We start from the raw sequence: 19,276 nt of genomic DNA, 5'->3' as shown, positions 1-19,276 counted from the left end.
TATTTTTATTGATATAATACTTACTCTGTTACTTTAGGAAAAATAAACAATGTGAAATTGAAAAATCAGACTGATGACTGAAAACTTTTACAGCCTTTTAGTCTAACCTTCAAATGCCACTTCTCATCAAGAGGCTAGAGAAACAGCTCAGTGGTAAGAGCACTTGCTGCTCTTCCAGAGGACCTGAGTTGGGTTCCAGCAGCCAATGCCTCTGGCTTCCTGCACATACCCACATGCAGACAACACATAATTTAAAAAAAAACTTAATTTCTGAACCAAATAAAGGTATGTTTTGTTTATAAAATGTTCTACTTTAGATATATATGTCCTTAAAAAAAGATTTCTCTTCATTAACTTTATGTGCATGTATGTGTATGGGTTATCTGTGGAGGCCAGAGGGCACAGGGTCCCCTGATGCTGGACTTACAGGTGGCTGTAAGCTGCTGGGAAAAGGACTGCAGGAAGGAAAGCAAGTGCTCCTAACCACTAGACCATTTCCTCAGCCCCATTCTGTCCTTTTGAATTATCTGAGTTTAAAGATGCTCTGAGCAAGAGGGATATAAACACAGTACAACTAAATTCAATTCCACAGGTATTTTATTTATGAACAGTGCAATTACAGGAAGCAAAGACAGACCAAAAATGTTTATCTCTTCTGTTAGAGATTCCCACCGCCTCTGTCATGTAAGTGATGGAATTAAAGGCGTGAGCCACCATGCCCAGCTGAATTTTTAAAAATTGTGCTTTGCCATGAGTGTTGGATCCCCTGAAACTAGACTTACAGACAGTTGTGAGCTGCCATATGGGTGCTGGAAATTGAACCCGGGTCCTTTGGTAGAGCAGTCAGTGCTCCCCTCCCCCAAGATTTATTTACTTAGCATGTATTGTATTCTGCCTGCATGTATCCCTGAAGGCCAGAACAAGGCATCAGATCTCAGTCAAGGTGGTTGTGAGTTACCATGTGGTTGCTGGGCTAGGAACTGAACTCAGGACCTCCAGAAGAAGCAGTCAGTGCTGTTAACCTCTGAGCCATCTCTCCAGCCCCAGAATTTTTAAAATTATTATTATGTTTGTTTATTTTGTGTTTATGCTTGCAGAAGTCAGAAGAAAACTTTGAGTCTGTTCTTTCTTCCACCACATGGGTTCTGGGACCAAGCTGTCAGACTTGGTGGCAAGTGTTTTTCCTTTACTTTTTTCTCCTGTGATGGTGGGGGCTGATTGTAGGAACAGGCAAGCACTCTACTACTGAACTACACCAAACCCCAGAAACGAGTTCTTAATAAAAATTAGTTTGTTTTCAACAGAAAGTTCTTTAAGACAACAACAACAAAACCTCAAAAACATCTCCTCAAAGCCCAAATATTGTTTAAAAATTTGGTTTAGTCATACAGGTTCAGGGCTGGAGAGGTGGCTCAGAGGTTAAGAGCACTGGCTGCGCTCCAAAACCACAGAGAAACCCTGTCTCGAAAAGAAAAAAAAAATAAGCACTGGCTGCTCTTCCAGAGGTCCTGAGTTCAATTCCCAGCAACTACATGGTGGCTCACAACCTTCTATAATGAGATCTGTTGCCCTCTTCTGGCATGCAAGAATACATGCAAGCAGTATGTTACATACATACCTAATAAAAAATCTTTAAAAAAAGAAAAGAAAAGTCATACAGGTTCATTTGTAATCAAGAATATGTATGGAGTAGGTTCTCTTTTTATATACTTGGGTCTCCCTACTGAACCTTGGCTGTCCTGGCTGCAGACCAGGCAGGCCTAAAATTCAGAGATTCACCTGCCTCTGCCTCCCCAAGTGCTGGGAACAAACATGTGCACCACGAGCTTGGATTTGGTTTTTAACTACCACTTAGCATTCCTCGAAATGTGGACTTGAACACTTTTAGCAGAGGAGAAAGATACACCCACATCTCCCTTTTCTCTTCTTCCTTTTAATGCTTTAATACCAAATATAAGCTGGGCATGGTGGTGCATGCCTTTAATGCCAGCACTCAGGAGGTAGGTGGATCTCTGAGTTCAAGGCTAGCCTGGTCTACATAGTGAGCCCAGAACAGTTAGGGCTACAAAGAGAAACCCTGTCTTAAAAAATCAGGGGAAAAAAGTATTCAAATATAAAATATAAGCCTTCTTACCTAGCATTCTATGCTGTTACCTCTTTTCAAACGTAATATGGTCCTTGACCATTCATTAATCGATGGTTCTCTTCCAATAAATAATAGAAGGGAATCAAAAGGAAAAAGAGAAAAGAAGGCAGGAGATAGGTAAGGATGAGGGTGTGCCTACCTTCTTACACAGCTCTGTCCTGATCTTGAGCAGGTTAACCTTGAGGCATTCCTCCACTTGGCCTGTTTGCTCCTGGGCTGCTGCTTCTTCAGCACACAGGTTGGTAATCTGCTCAAGAGACAAGAAAACAGGGCCACCCTACTGAGAACAACTGGCTTCCAGAGAAGATCAACCCTGCCCAATCAGCCCTGAATACTTGGTGTCTGTTGCTGACTCTGAATAGGTCTACTCCTCAGGGACAGGTGAGAACCAGTGTGGATTCTCCCAGTCGTGTCCAGGCTTCTGTAGCAGCTTCCTAGTGGAGTGTGCACTCCTTGCGTCTGCACTCAGCGACAGACGAAAAGCTCTGATCTCTTTCACAGTTCAGAGGCCACTTCGGAAAGAGGCAATTGTTCCGGGACTTGTCATGAAAGGAGGCTACTCCACAGGAGGAAAATACTAAAAACAAACCCTTAACACCTGGCTCAGGTTTACAACTTGGCACGCAATGCATGTGACATGCTCCCTCAGACTTCCCAAACATCATCTCCAGAGAAAAGAGTAAACACTTCTTTGCACAGTTTTAGGAGTGAGTTTACGCAGGGCTCCTCAAGTGGCCTTTTCTAGCCAGGAAGACCAATAATTTCCAAGGACAGGCACTTAGTCATCAGGAGAGCACTTCTACTTTTCTGGTAAGTCTTGAGGGGTTCTGAATGGCCATCCAGAATAATAAGGAAGGACCGCACCACGTGTGCAAATAATAAAACACTCTTATTTAACAGACAAATGTGGACGCAATACCGTAGAGTAGCAAACTAATGCCAAGTCCAGCTCACTGTTACACAGAAGCTGCAAGTCTTACCCAGAAGACGGGCCTGTAAGGAACCACAGTCAGGAAGAAAGTACAGAAAAGAATTTTCTCCAGTCACCTCTTCCGGGAAGCCCTCCCTTGCACACATGGCTTACTTCATCTGAGCAGTGCAGCTGGAGCTGAGGGTCCAGACGGTAATCTAGAGCGGACTCCTGGATGATGATGCGGATCTGGTCCTCACAGTCTGAAGACAGGCGCTGGAGATGACAAAGGGAGAACTCATTAGCACCCGAGAGCATCAGTTTTTATATGAGCCCTCACAACCCAGCTTAGAGGAAGGCAAAAAAGGTCCTAGGACAACAGGAAAATGCCAGTGATGGCCATGGAGAAAATGCTCATCTCCAGCTGTGTAGAAAGCCCAGTCAGTGTACCTGGTCAGCGTATCTCAGCTTGAGGCATGAGATGACTTGACCTTCCAGCTCCGAATCATCCTTTGCCTTAGTCAGGATACCATGACAGAATTTAGGAATGTCAGCTTTGCAGGCTTTTCTTAGCACGGGGTTTAAGCGGTAATCTAGAATAAAAATATATCAGTATATGGTAAAATGGTTCACCTATGAATTTTCACAAATTTTTGGAAATTCACCTTTCAAAGGGGGGCATATTATATCAACAGTCTGACATTTCATTTGTATTTTAATAAATATCAGAGGCTGGGCGGTGGTGGCGCACGCCTTTAATCCCAGCACTCAGGAGGCAGAGGCAGGCGGATCTCTGTGAGTTCGAGACCAGCCTGGACTACAAGAGCTAGTTCCAGGACAGGCTCCAAAGCCACAGAGAAACCCTGTCTCGAAAAACAAAAACAAAAACAAAAAAAAATATGAGAGAGTAAAACAGCCCCCCCACTGATCAGCCTTATAGACTGGGCAGTGGTGACACACACAGTGTCCTAGTAGCCACACTAGTTTGCCATAGAAACTGGGTAGTGGTGAACACCCTTAATCCCAAAACTAGAGAGGATGAGAGGAGACAGCTCTCACACACATTCTGAGATTCCTGGAGGCAGGATCGCCATTTCAGACTGAGGTAGAGGTAAGAACCAGTGACTGGCTGCTTTGCTTTTCAGACCTTCAGGTTGAACCCCAATATCTGTCTCTGGGTTTTTAATTAATAATGATACAAACAGTCCTGACTATAAACACCAATCTGTTATGTTAATAAATGGTAGATGAGTTATCATGCCAGTACTAGTGTTGTTTTTAAAGAAGAGAAGGCCTTCTTGAAGTTCAAGGAATATATCCGTTCATAGTAGGGAAGACATGGTGGCAGGCCTTCTTGTTATATTTTTTGAGACACGGATTTCACAATCCTCCTGCCTCAACTCTCAAGTGTTGGGATTAAGTATGCACACCTATCTTTCCACTGTTGCTAATAAGCAATGCAACTCAGTTCAAGAGCACATCACTGCTCCTCAGGATCCTTCCTCTCTGCAGCAGCTCTGCAGGCTTTCTGGTCCAATATTAAAGCAGACAACAGAAACCTTGCCCAGAACAGATTAATTCTGAAGGTGCCATGAAAGAAATAACACTTTTGTCCGCTAAGCTACAAGCTTTCCTAGTCAAGAGCTGAAATTTCCCTTCTGAAAACAACTGGCCATGCTCATGAAGTTTGAGTAAACATGTAGAATTCCCTTTCCTGGGGACCCTGTGCTGACCCCTCCTCTATGACTTTCAAGAGCAGTTGTCCAGATCTTCAGTGCTCTTCCCTGACCTTTGTTCTAATTTCCTGGGTAGGCTTCAAAGGAGGAGGGGTACACAGCTCATATGCAGGCTTGGCTCCTCTCTTCAAATCCATGAGCTACATGGCACCTATAGGTAACATGTCTGGCAGGTTCCACGTGGGCTACACTCCGTGGGAGCAGGAGAGTGGAGCCAGGATGGTACCTGTGTTCTGGGTGATCTGGCGCTTGGTTATCATCTGTTTGCATTTGGGATCCATCAATTCACTGTTTTTATTTTGCTTCAAGCACTGTAACATGGTTTTGGAATCTGCTTCTGGACAGAACCGCTGCAAAGAAAACAAAATTATATGAAAAAAGCTATCCCAAACTAGCAACTAATCTATCTGTGATTGCTTTTACATCTACCTGGGAACTCATGAAAATGTGAAAGTTACAGACAAAGGCATCAGTAGGTGCCCAGACTCAGGGTCCCTTGTTTACTTTTTTTCCCTACAGCCAACATTTTCCACATTTCTCCCTGCAAACACTGGTTACATTCTGCATGGGTTTACCTGGTTACTATGGCTAAGTCACAGTAGAGGCCACCTCACAAGTGCAATTACTGTTAAGTACAAATGTAACACTAGACCAGGTGCTATCCAGCCCTCAAGCCTTACCTACCCAACCACAGTGTCAGAATTTAGGAAATAACAACTACTAACCCATGTGAACAGGGATCTGGGGTAAGTATAGGGGCTGAAATCTACCAAGCATGTGAGGTTGGTTCCTATAGTCTACTACTGTCCTTAAACAAGAGCTCAGTTTTGTCTGGTAATGAACCCCATCTCTATTTGTTATCCTGCGCGTCTGCATCACAGGGTCTCAGACTCTGCTAGGACACTTCGGCACCAAGTTTCCCTTGCTTGTTTTGGGTTCATGTTCTCCCTCCCTCCTTTCCCCCTTTCTTTGGCACATGCATGCACACACATACAAATAAATAAACATTACATCCTCACAGACATTTATTGGTAGGATCAGCACTGTATATTAAAGGGAAGCTGAAATGCATTTTTATTAAAGTTTCTTTGCATTTTCTTTAGTTTAATTTCTTTGTATATACAGACAGGTTAAGAACATTCACTGGGGGCTGGAGAGATGGCTCAGTGGTTAAGAGCATCGCCTGCTCTTCCAAAGGTCCTGAGTTCAATACCCAGCAACCACATGGTGGCTCACAACCATCTGTAATTAGGTCTGGTGCCCTCTTCTGGTCTGCAGACACACACACAGACAGAATATTGTATACATAATAAATAAATAAATAAATATTAAAAAAAAAAGAACATTCACTGGAGGATCATTTGAAGAGAAAGAATGTGCGAATGGAAACAAACACATTTTGCATGGCTAGAAATGGCTCAGTGGTTAAGAGCACTTGCTGTTCTTGCAGAGGACCTGGGTTTGGCTCCCAGCACATACGTGCCATCTTACTAGAGTTCTAGGAAACCCAATGTCCTCTTTGGCCTCAGTGGTCTCAGGCATGTATATGGTGCCCATTCATACGTGCAAGTGAAAGACAAAATTTAAAAAATCTTAGAAAGAAAGAAACATCTTGAGTGTGGAGAGGTCTGACGAAGACTCTGAACTGTGGCTTTCTCAGCACACCCATCCTGGCTCTGTGATTTTCCAACTCGAACAGCATCCACAATGCCTGGAGGGCTTATGGACACTGTCCGCTCAATGCCAGAGATTCTGGAAGCTCAAAGAGCCACAAACTGGCAGGTGAAGGCAATGCTGCTGACTACAGACCACAGCTGGGGAAATCACCATGCTAGCCATGTTTAATAGGCTACAACGAAAAGGGGTTCATACTGTTACTGTCACTTGGGTCACACTTGTTCCTTACCTTAATCATCTGCTTGCAGACTCGCATGAGTGTATAGTCTAGTTCTGGGTCCATCATCTCTGTCTCCTGAAGCTTAAATACTTTCTGGTGGCAACGGGTACTCAGCTGCTTTTTGTTTTCCTTCAGACATTCAATAATCTATGATGTTAAGAGTTATGGTTGAGTTAGGAAGCATATGAGGGATTGAAACTCATCTATTTTGATTGTAACACGTAGTTCAATGAGTGACACTGTTTTTCTATCCCAGGATCTTTTGTTTCTAATTTCAGGCAATAGGAGTTAAGGACTTTCTCATTAAGGAGAATTATACTCATGGATTTATAACCTGAGAGCCAACCGTGGACCAAATGACAAAAATTCAGGGTGATCAGCAGGCTGTACTGGAATCTAAAAAGGAAATTCATTTAGGTTTTCTAGTTTCTTCTACTTTGTTCAGCCATCCCTTGTTAGGATTCCTCTTGGAGCACCCATTTCACTGACTACTCTGACTAGAGATCAGGTAGTCTTCTAGAGATCCAATTAAAATCAACTTACATTTTATAAGAATAGTATTAGGTGCTAAGTATGAATTGGACCCAATCCTCCATGACAAATAACATCTCAGAGGGCAAACTATGAAAAGCTATGACAGAAAAGGTTGGGTGGCAATATAAAAAGTATCACGGGACAGTCTATATATTTTTTAAAGATTTTATTTATTTATTATGTATACAACATTCTTCCTCTGTGTATGCCTGCAGGCCAGAAGAGGGCGCCAGATCTCATTACAGATGGTTGTGAGCCACCATGTGGTTGCTGGAAATTGAACCCAGGTCCTCTGGAAGAAGAGTCAATGCTCTTAACCACTGAGCCATCTCTCCAGCCTGGGACAGTCTATACTGAATGCTGAGGTAGGTATATATAGAAGCAACCTACTCACTATTCTAAATCTTAGATATAAAATACATAATCTGCCGGGGCTCTTGTGTGAAGCCATGACATCTCTCTGAAGGACTTAAGGACAACCAGGAACCACCAACTAGATAAAACACACTGATACCTTAAGAAGCGAAACATAACAAAGGACTCAAACCAGAGGGACAAAGCTAATAGGTCAAAGAAAAATAAATGCAAAAATATATGTAATGTCTTTGGAACAATATAGAAAAACATGATAAAGAATCTAGACCAGGGGGCTGGAGAGATGGCTCAGAGGTTAAGAGCACTGACTTCTCTTCCAGAGGTCCTGAGTTCAATTCCCAGCAACCACATGGTGGCTCACAGCCATCTGTAATGAGATCTGGTGCCCTCTGTCCAGCAAGCATACTGACAGACAGATCACTGTATACATAATAAATAAATCTTAAAAAAAAATCTAGACCAGGTAGTTATGAAAAGAAGCAAGCAAAGATTTAGGAAATGAAAAGCCCAAACAGTGGTATAGCACATTCCTATCCAAACAATTAAAATGAGAAGGATTTAAAAATAAAGAAAAGAAAAGAAAGAGAACTGACAACAAATTAGTATGCTGGGTAACCGAAGGTGAGCAATTACCTCAAATGCAACACAGAGACAGAGTAACCAAGGCTGGAAAGCATTAAGATAAAGGTGAAGGAGGACACTGGGGGAGACCTGGGTGCACCACCTGTCCATGGAATTCCAGAAAAAAGGAAAAGCAGAGCAGTATTAGAGGAAGACCCTGTTCTCCATGACAAAGTCGAGACCCTGTCTGGTATCATTCCCACTGAAATTATAGATCAAACAGAACAAATCTAAAAGAAAAAGTAACTACAGAGAGGGGGCGGGGCAGGGGTTGGGGGAGACTCAGACTGTGCACTGGCAACTACAGAGACAAGACAGAAAAAAAGAAAGCATCTTAAAGGCTAAAGCACCAAAGCAAGGTCCTAGGCAGCTGAGAGAGCAGACATAAAAAAAAAAAAAAAAAGGAAAAAAATCATGAAGCCGGCACTGGTGGTGCACGCCTTTAATCCCAGCCAGCACTCAGGAGGCAGAAGAAGATAGATCTCTGAGTTCGAGGCCAACCTGGTCTACAGAGCCAGTTCCAGAACAGTCAGAGCTACATAGAGAACTGACTCAAAAAAAAAAAAAAAAAAAGAACAAAACAACAGCAGCAAGGAAGGAAGGACGGACGGACGGACGAACGAACTGTGCAGTGGAGCATGGGGTGAATATCGGATGTGGGGTTACTGGAGAAGCCATAGAGAAGAAATAACCGAACGAATACCAGGAACCCACTGGATAGACAAGGCAAGGCAGAGAGGGTACAGAGGAGCTGCATGGCAGAAGCTGGGAACAGCAATCTAGAACTGCCCAGTAGGAGAGTTAAGCTGATTAGATGTGGCAGTCCTTGTCTCACTAGGGAGAAACTGACTGCAATAATGAATGCTTAACTTGACTTCCGGTATCTTATAATCCTAGATCCTAGTGCTCGGGAGGCAGAGGCAGGCGGATCTCTTCCAGTTCAAGGCCAGCCTGGTCTACAAAGTGAGTTCCAGGATAGCCAAGGCTACACAGAGAAACCTTGTCTCAAAACTAAACTTATATATACATACATATGTATATATATACACACACACAAAAGTGAAGTGTTACCTGAGCATTTCCATACTGTACTGTAGAACAGTAGCTCTTGATGTCACTCTTGCAGGCTTCATACAGATCTGGTTCCAAACGAATGTCCTCCGTCTGCATGAATGAGCCAATGTGGGAAGGGAAGTGATTTTAAGCTAGAGATGTCAATGTATCTTTTAAAAGATTTACTTTTATTATTTTAAATTATATGTAGTTATGCATGCCTGGATGTGGGTCTTTGCACACGAATGTAGGGACTTGAGAAGATCAGAGGTGTCAAGATGCCCTGCATCTGGAATTACAAATAGGCATGAAATATCTGATGGGTGCCGAGAACTAATCTCAGGTCCTCTGGAAGAGTAGCAAGTACTCTTAACCACTAAACTGTCTCTCTGGCCCCTGAAGATGGGATGTTTACAGACTTATTTGTTGACTGGATACTGTCTAGGAATGACCTCTATAGGTGTCAGCAGTATGGAGAAGGCACTAATTGTCATATGCTCCCCCTCCCCTCCTCAATTGTCTCAGATGGACCTTGTGGGGAGTAACCATGGCCCCCAAGCTGACAGACCTAAATTTAAGGGAAGGAGTTTTATTTCAAGGTAAAGGGATATTTCTCTTTCCCCCGTTCTTGAAGGAGCTGAAAAGTGAAGTAGGTAGTTCAGCTGCCTCGGGCAGCCGTCCTGCAGCCAGAGGATGAAACTGATGCCAAGGACAGATGAGTGGACAGTTAAGGTCTTCTGTCCCTGAGGACAGTACTGATCCAATGACTATATTTGAATATATCCCAGTTTGGCTCCTAGTGGTATGTGCCAAAAATATATTCTATCATTTAAAACCAAACTCAAAACAGTGAAGAAGCGGCTAATGTCATACAGAAAGATTTTGAACTGTAACTACATCTCATGCTTCACAATGGTAGCAGGAGCCATCTCTCTGTCCCTGTCTCTCTGCAGCTAAGCACTGGTCCTGTTGTCTCTGAAAGCATTACCATCTCCAGCTCCTCCACACGGAGTTGCTTGCGGCACTTCAGTGATACCCGGTGCTCCTTGACTTCCTGCAGAGTGTCGTTGCGCACAGTGGTGCTCAGGCAGATCACTACATCAACCCTGCCGTGGAAGGAGAAGGCATAAGACTGTGTGGAGTGGGGCAAATGCCAGGGCACTAGGCTGGAACGGGGCAGGGGGCACATTATGTACCCAGAATTAATTAATTCATATATGCATATTTATATTTGCACACTATGCTTTTTAATGTCTCTCTTGTAATCCTCACTGCTGTTTTCAATAATTTAACTGTCCCTCTTATTAACCATGTTTTGAAAAGACCAGGTTAATATGCCATAATATGGCACATCTGGATGTCAAATAAATACTAAGAATCACCTCATTTAATTGAAAAAGTAAAAGTTCTGAATTTGAAAGGGGAAAAAAAGGTATGCCAAGATTGGCAGAGCTACAGACTAGAAGATATTATATCTATACTCATATTATATTAATATATAATATAGTATACTGTTTCAATTTTTTTTCTTAAAACAAATAGGGAAAAAAAAACCCATCAGGGCCTCACAATGTACTCCAGAATGGCCTGGACCTCACACTCTTCCTGTTCAGTCTCTGAGTTTTGAGATAAAGATGTGTGGCCACTCCAAATACCCATATAAATAATTACCATTAATTTCCTACTGTGTCTAATTTATGAATCAAGCTCTGTCATGGTATATAGACAGAGTGGAAAAGGTTACACAAGGCTCGATACCATTTGCAGTCTCAAGCACTTGCTGTGGCTTGTTTATTAGAAACAATATGACCACAGAAAGAACAATGCTGTTATCGTTCACATTCTGTGAAACATTCCCTAAAGGTACAGAAAAAAAAAAATAGTCGGGCTGGAGAAATGGCTCAACAGTTAAGAGCATTGCCTGCTCTTCCAAAGGTCCTGAGTTCAATTCCCAGCAACCACATGGTGGCTCACAACCATCTGTAATGAGGTCTGGTGCTCTCTTCTGGCCCTCAGGCATACACGCAGAAAGAATACTGTATACATAATAAATAAATAAAAAAAATAGTCTAAAATGGGGATCTGGTCTCTGTTCATGGAAGGCAAAATGTGTTCTAGTAACAACACCCCTGACTCCCAAGAACAACTTGTAAGATTTGGGCAGCTGTGCTGTCAAAACCTCACTGGGGCCTAATTTCCAAGGGAGTTAACTTGTTTCCAAAAGCTCTACTTCAGTGAGGCTGTGTGGCTTCCTGCAGACACCACATTGGGAGGTGCTGGGAAGAAGGTGACTCAGCAGCTTTCTCTTCTCAGGACATCTACACCTGATTCAGAGAGGCAGTCTAAACTGAGTCTGAAAAAAAAATATCAAGAATATTCCCATACTGCAGAGGCTTTACTTTTGAAACTATCCATGACCAAATGTGGCTGAGAGGGAGCTGTGGCTATAGCTGTGGCTATAGTCTGTGCAGACAATGCCAGGGTTTGGCTATCTCTGGACCACTACAGCCAGAGAGCAGGAAGTTGCCTCATACCCTACATACTCATTCGGAGGCTGACAGAGACTTCAGGAGGCAGGACAGATCAATTAAGACACGTACTTCTTTTTTATGTTGGGACAAAGTTTTAACACATCCTCCTTGCAGGCCATTTTGAACTTGTAAGAAAATCGAAAATCCTTCATCTGCACCTAAAAGATGAGAAAGAAAATCAGCTCTGTGGCAAACTATGGTTAACAGCAATGGCTAATATTAGCATAAAACTTCCAGAAGTCTGGTCCAGGCTGAGGATGAAACTCAGTTCACAGAGCGTTTCACTAGCATGCCCAAAGCTCTGGGACTGATTCCCAGCTTCACATAAAAACCCGGTATGATGGTACACACCCGTAATACCACAGCACAGGAAAATTAGAGGGTCAAAGTCATCCTTGGCTATACAGCAAGGCTGAGGCTAGACTGCTCATGAGAATTTTTCAATCTGCTGAGATCTCATGACTTCCCCTTTACAGCACACTGGTCGTCCTGTCCTTCAAATCACACATCTGGGTTTACTATGACAAAAGTGTTTCTCTGACAGACCTTCACAGTTTCCAAGGGCATTTCCTTTGGGGTTCTATGTGTAGTCCTATGCCTTACTATCTCCTCTTGCAGTCCTTTCATCCCCCAACTCCTGCCCTGGTTTTGTTTCTCTTCCTTGAACCAGCCCAGATTGTGTAGTCATGACATACACTATACTTGTTCTGGTATCTTTCTTTTACTAGAGTCTAGATTCTAGTATGGCAAGAAATGCAATCATGTGGGCTACACGCTCTGAGCAGTCAATAGCCTCAGCTGACTGACTAATTATCCTTCCTGCACAAAGTGCTTGCTACACAGAACTTCCTTAGCTTCCTTCCTGTTATTACAAACATTATTCAAATGGTAGGTACATCTAAGTTATATGATTAAAAAAAAAGGGGGGGGGGATATGCAGTGTAGGGATTTAGTTCAGTAGAAAACTGCTTGTAAGGTTAGCCCCTGGTTCAACCTCCAGCACACAATGGGGGAAAGAGATAAAGAGAAGAAGACAATAGAGCAGAAGAGAGGACTCAGGGTGCAGTGTACTGAGGTCCATAGAGACGACTGCACAGAACGACACACTCCAGTGATGTGAGCATTAATGAGAGCAGGAGTTGCTTGCTCTGGTCTCTACCCCTCTACAGTGAATGTTCTCTAGGGCTACGCCTCTTCTGTCACTGAATGCTAAGGAGCCGAGGAAAGCGCCTGGCCACTGTTGAAAAAGTCACATTCACTGAGAGAAGTGTAAATAGGGCACATAACTGGAAATAATGAGAAGAGCACAATGTCTTGGTTGTTACAAAGAAGGAAGATATTCAGTAATCACCAGCAGCCAAGACAGGAAATGGACTGACCAGCTGGAAGTGAGTGACTCCAATGGCGCACTTCTCATTCATGTCCTTCTGGTGTTTGTTCTGTATCAGACACTCCATCAGGTCCCCAGAATCTATCTGGTTGTCTGCCACATCCTGGGAACGACAGTACACATTCACACTCTATTTGTAATAATTAACAATATAATCTATAGCGCCATCCATGAAAAATGTGAGGAAGAATGTGAATAGAAGCCTTCAAAAAAAAGAGATACAGCATAAATTCTTCAAATAAGCCCGAGAAACCAGGAAAGATAAAAATTCAGCAGCAAATACACGAAGCAAGAACATCCACCCACTGTGAGGACTATTACTTATTTCCTTCTGGGAGGCAGCAGTGGCTTTACGGGTAATACCTAGCTGTCAAGATTTTTTTTAAAAAAAAAAAAAAAGAAGAAGAAAAGGTTTAGGTTAGGTTTCTTTTTCTTTCTTCCTTTCAATGATTTATTTACTTTTATTTTATGTGCTTTGGTGTTTTGCTGACATGCATGTCTATGTGAGTGTCAGATCCCTGGGACAGGAACTAGACAGTTGTGAGCTGCCATGTGGGTACTGGGAATTGAATTCGGGTCCTTTGGAAAAGCAATCATTGCTCTAGCCACACACACCCCTGTCCCTGCCCCCCCACCCCACCCCTGCTGCCCTGCTTCAAAAACAGGGTTTCTTTATGCTGTCCTGGAACTCACTCTATAGACTAGACTGGGCCTCAAATTCACAGAGATCCGCCTGCCTCTGCCTCCCAGGTGCTGGGGAAAAAGGCGTGCGCCACCACTGCCTGGCTTGGCTGTCAGATATTAAGGATTACTAAATGCACTTCACCCCTACAATTTGGGTAAAAAGGGAGCAAGAGATAAAGTAAAAGAAGTCACTTTGCATTGAGATGTAATCGAGACAGCTCGAAGAGGAAGCTACTACCATTGCTAACAATTCCTGAGAAGCAACTCAGCTGTGCCCTGGAATTTCTCTCTCTCTCTCTCTCTTTTTAAGATTTATTTATTTTATGTATATGAGTGCTCTATCTGCATGTAGAGGGCATCAGAACCCACTATAGATGGTTGTGAGCCACCATGTGGTTGCTAGGAATTGAATTCAGGATCTCTCAAGCCTCTATCTTTTCTTACAAAGCCACCACAACCACTTTGGCTAGCCACACACCTGCTCATGTGCAGAGTGTACTAACTGCAGGGATCAAGCTCTATAATCATCAAGGTTCCCCAAGCTGTTGGCTCCTCCCTCAAAGTATCTACAGTTCCAACTCCCCACCCCCAAATTTGCTAAAGCTGGTTATTACTCAAGAGTAGGGTATGCTGAACACAGGGTGAACCCCACACCCTTGAGGCCCAAAGTCCTATTGAATTTGGTTCTGTTAGTAACCCGTCTTCCCTCAGACATCACTTACATGACAAAAGTTCTGAATTATAGGCTCACAGGCTCTCATCAGCAAGGCTTCTATTTGGATATCCTGTAGAAGATGAAATAGATTAATCACTCTGCTTCACAAAAGCCAAGCTTAGAGGAAAAAGAGGCTATAGGGTGTGTGTGTGTGTGTGTGTATGTATTAACTTGTAGCCCTAGCTAGAACTCACAGAGATCCGCCTGCTTCTGTCTCCTGAACTGGCATTATAGGTGTGTAGCAGCTGGCATTATAGGCAGGAACCACTGCACCTGGCAGGCAGATCTCTTTATTGACTTGAACGAATACAGAGGCAGAGATAAGAAAAGGGAGGTAATGTGCTGGGCGGTGGTGGCAATGCCTTTAATCCCAGGACCTGGGAGGCAGAGGCAGACAGATGTCTCTGAGTTCGAGGATGACCAGGGTTACACGGAAAACCCTGTCTCAGAAAACAAAAACAAAAATAAAGGGGAGACGAAACATTTGACAATAATATTAGAGTATGCAAATTCTTTAGAGTTTTTATTATCTCTGTACTTCTGAACAGTACTGTCTACACTTATGAGGCTTCTTAATCTCAAGTTTTATATTTTAGTAGGCTTTAGGATATAACAGAGAGAAACAATGATTCAATCTTTCATGTAAAACAAACACTATGAAATGACCTAACTGAAAGAGATTTAGGGATAAGAGACTATCACTGCTTAGACTGCTTTTGAATGGAGTCTGAGACCTGAAGTGCAGTAGCCATATTTTCTCAAGTGATAACTGGGAAGAAAAACCTAACACTGTGCAGATAGCTTTTCTGGAGCTGTGATAGAGGGTTCGGGGATTCAGCACAATGTGCTTCTTTATAAAGTAAACAGGGAAGGATTGACTAGGTTCTTTTGACTGACAGAGCTAAATAATAACGGCCAGGCTGGGGCAGCACCTCTCCTCCAGGGAACTACTTATCACTTACCTCAGACTCTAACTCGGTGAGGTTGCCCACTATGTCTCTGCATTCCACAGCTAAGTCATCAAGATGGTCCTGGAGGCACTCAAGCTCCTGAACATAAGAAGGCAAGCCTTAGTGTTCAGTCATGGAAGCCAACAAGGGAAGGTGGGACACTGTGTCTGTCTCCTTTGTCCTTGCCTCCCCTTTAAAACCACCTTACTAAACAACAAAGCTTTATCTGATTAAAACTAAGATATAACACGTTACTTGATAACAGTGATTGAGAAGGCCAAGTAAGTACACTGAGGACCAAGAAGTAGCCAGGTATCTTCAAACTGTAAACCTCAGCCTATAAACTTTAGTAGGCTATTCTAAAAAATTAGTTTAAATTTAAAAAATGTAAAAAAAAAAAAAAAGTGTAAAATGTTTTGACTGCATGTGTGTCTGTGTGCCACTTGGGGCAGCAGAGGCCCGGAGAGAGTCAGATTCCTTAGAACTGGATTTACAGATGGTTGCAAGCTACCACAAGAGCGATGGAAGACAATCCAGTGCTCTTAACTGATGGGCTATTTCCAAGACCCTTTAACCACATACTATCATACTATTATTATCTAAAGGGTATTTTCTCTTGGCTTTAGAAAATACTAAAACTGTACTGAGCTGATGCTGCCTTGTACAGCCTTACTATTCACTATGCCTTTCAGCTGCTTAGGATTGTTAGGACAGTTCCAAGTCACTCTCCTAAAGCTACTTCTCAGCAGAGTACTCTGCTAAGAGCTCAGGCTCAACATACTGACCACTCTTCAGGACTCTGTTAGAATAGGAGGGAAGACAGGAGAAGGATTGGAGGAATTACAACAGCCAGAATTGGGGAGGGGAATGACTCAAAGGAAAAATGTACCAAGCTTCTGCAAGTAATACAAACAGGTAACATGGAAAATCTTATCCATGACTCCATTCCTAGGTTTAGTTTCATAGCTGTGGGCCACAATGTAGTTGGGGTTTCTGAAGATTTACCTTATAGAACAGTGTGAAGAAAATCTTTTCTGGGATTCTATATCAACACATTTTTGGTTGTTCTATTAGACAGAGGTAGCAGAAAGCTAAACAACAACATTTTCTAGTCATTTTCATTAGTCATCAGAGAAATGCAAACCAGAACAACTCTGAGATTCCATCTTACACCTGTAAGAATGGCCAAGATCAAAAACACTGATGACAATTTATGCTGGAGAGGTTGTGGGGAAAAGGGAACACTCCTGCATTGCTGGTGGGAATGCAAGCTGGTACAACCCCTTTGGACGTCAGTGTGATGATTTCTCAGAAAATTAGGAAACAACCTTCCTCAAGACACAGTAATACCACTTTTGGATATATATCCAAAGGATGCTCAATCATGCTACAAGGACATGTGCTCAACTATGTTCATAGCAGCTTTGTTTGTCATAGCCAGAACCTGGAAACAACCTAAATGTACTTTGACCAAAGAATGGATAAGGAAAATGTGTTACATCTACAAAATGGAGTATTACACAGCAGGAAAATAACAACAGCTTGAATTTTGCAGGCAAATGGATGGATCTAGAAAACATTATTTTGAGTGAGGTAACCCACACCCAGAAAGACAATTCTCACATGTGCTCGCTCATAAGTGGGTTTTAAACATAAAGAAAACCAGCCCACAAATTACAAATCCAGAGAACCTAGACATCAATGAGGACCCTAAGAGAGACATACATGGATCTAATCCTCATGAGTAGTAGGAAAAAAACAAGATCTCCTGAGTAAATTGGGAGCATGGGGACCTTGAGAGAGGGTTGAAGGGGAGGGGAGAGACAGGAAGGGGAACAGAGAAAAATGTAAAGCTCAATAAAAATCAATAATAAAAAAAGATTTATTTCTTTCTAAAAATTTTTAGATTTCTTTTAGTCTAAATACATAAGCGTTTTTTTCTGAATGTATGTGCAACATGTGCATGCTAGGGCCTGTGAAGGTTAAAAGAAGGCATAGGATCCCCAGGAACTGGAGTTACAGATGGTTGTGAGCCACCATATATGTCCTAGGAATTGAACCTGGGTCCTCTGCAAGAGTAACAAATGCTCTTAACCTCTGAGCCATCTCCCCAGTTACGTTGGCTCTAAACATTACACAAAGAAGGAAAATAATCAGCTCTAATAAAGAAATAATAAAGAAATCATAACATTAAAACATATGAAAAATATAACTATTCTTACATAAAAGCAAACAAACAGAAACCTCTGGTGGGTTTCTTCTAGAAAGAACACTGAAAATATAACAAATCACACCAGGAAACAATGAATTGTACCTCAGGGAATTTACACAAATATGAGTCACTACATTCTGATTATAGGAAGCAAATGGAAGCTCCATCACTAACCTGCCCGGTCTCTGTTTTCTCACTGCACCATTTCCCAAGGTCTATCAGGCACTTATCCTGGAGGGCAGGATCCAGCTTAACATCCATGGCACGCTGGTGTAGGATCCTTTGTACTTCAGCACGGCATTCTCGTGAAAGCTAAATTGGAAAGAATGAGCAAAAGACTTTAAAGCTAGAAAAAGAAACACATGAAGTTCCTAGACAGAACAAATCTGTTATCACCAAACTAGTAACTAGCCCTGTCATTTACTTCCCAAACTTTAAACCAAATTTTATTTTCTAGAACAAGAATTAAATTCTTTAGGGAGCTACTGAATTTCTCCAAGCAGTTATACAGCCAGCAATTTTCCATTAAACTATACCTATGGTGTCCTTTTCTGATAGTATCCTGAAAAAAAAAAAAAAAAGTGAAACTATATCTGTTCAAAGTATGGTTTTGTTTAGCAACATACTATTGCTACTCCATTGAGTATATGATATTAGATCTGATTCAGGCAAGATCTACACATACATGCAGGCAACGACAGAACATCAATTACATAGCCAGGGGTGTATATTATAGACATTATATAGACTGAGCAGAGGGTGAACAGGTAGATACCAATACTTTTGGATGTCCATAAAAAACACACACCTAGCCGGGCGGTGGTGGCGCACGCCTTTAATCCCAGCTCTCGGGAGGCAGAGGCAGGCGGATCTCTGTGAGTTCGAGACCAGCCTGGTCTACAGAGCTAGTTCCAGGACAGGCTCCAAAACCACAGAGAAACCCTGTCTCGAAAAACAAAAAAACAAACAAACAAACAAAAAACACACACCTGAGGCAGGTATAATTTCTTAGGGGGCATGGGGATTCATTTTTTTTTAAATTACATTTATTTATTTATTTATTTATTTTGTTTATTTATTTATTTATTTATTTGTGCCTGTGCATTGAGTAATTGTGCAAGTGCCATGGCACATGTGTCATCAGAAGACAACGTATAGGAGTCAGTTCTTGGTTTCTACTATGTGGGCTATGAACTCAGGGAAAAAGGCTCAGCAACAAGCACATTTCCCCACTGAATCAGGCCCCAGGAGTTCCCTTCCAGAGTCACAGAATATTGACAACATGTGTACAGTACTGTGAATGTAACAGTACTAATGATTTTTTCTTCCTTTAAAGGGCTCATTTTATGTTATGTGAATTTCAGTTCAACTTTGTAAGAAGTATTTTTTAAAGCTCACGCAAAGGGTATGTTAGATGGTTCAGTGGGTAAAGGCAGCTGTGCTGGGCCTGATGATCCCTGGGACTCAAATGGTAGAAGAAAGAAACTTCTGCCAGTTGTTTAATGGCGTCTACATGCATGCT

At 42.3% G+C, this 19,276-nt stretch overlaps 1 protein-coding gene across 1 annotated transcript in view; it reads right to left on the bottom strand.

The window, feature by feature from the left end:
* Positions 1 to 19,276, bottom strand: part of Glg1 (golgi glycoprotein 1) — a 92,123-nt gene that overhangs the window by 8,227 nt on the left and 64,620 nt on the right. The window contains exons 12-23 of the mRNA XM_005345660.3: positions 17,929 to 18,066; positions 15,555 to 15,641; positions 14,600 to 14,662; positions 13,183 to 13,296; positions 11,873 to 11,961; positions 10,261 to 10,378; positions 9,291 to 9,383; positions 6,699 to 6,836; positions 5,019 to 5,142; positions 3,507 to 3,649; positions 3,231 to 3,332; positions 2,286 to 2,393 (exon numbers count right to left, since the gene is read on the bottom strand). Of these exons, the coding sequence (XP_005345717.1) occupies positions 2,286 to 2,393; positions 3,231 to 3,332; positions 3,507 to 3,649; positions 5,019 to 5,142; positions 6,699 to 6,836; positions 9,291 to 9,383; positions 10,261 to 10,378; positions 11,873 to 11,961; positions 13,183 to 13,296; positions 14,600 to 14,662; positions 15,555 to 15,641; positions 17,929 to 18,066 (1,317 nt within the window). The remainder of the gene's footprint in view (positions 1 to 2,285; positions 2,394 to 3,230; positions 3,333 to 3,506; positions 3,650 to 5,018; positions 5,143 to 6,698; positions 6,837 to 9,290; positions 9,384 to 10,260; positions 10,379 to 11,872; positions 11,962 to 13,182; positions 13,297 to 14,599; positions 14,663 to 15,554; positions 15,642 to 17,928; positions 18,067 to 19,276) is intronic.

Source organism: Microtus ochrogaster, chromosome 4 (genome assembly GCF_000317375.1).
Source record: "Microtus ochrogaster isolate Prairie Vole_2 chromosome 4, MicOch1.0, whole genome shotgun sequence".
NCBI classification, from domain to species: domain Eukaryota; kingdom Metazoa; phylum Chordata; class Mammalia; order Rodentia; family Cricetidae; genus Microtus; species Microtus ochrogaster.
Note: the sequence above shows the minus strand (reverse complement) of the source record. Positions and strands in the feature narration are given on the sequence as shown.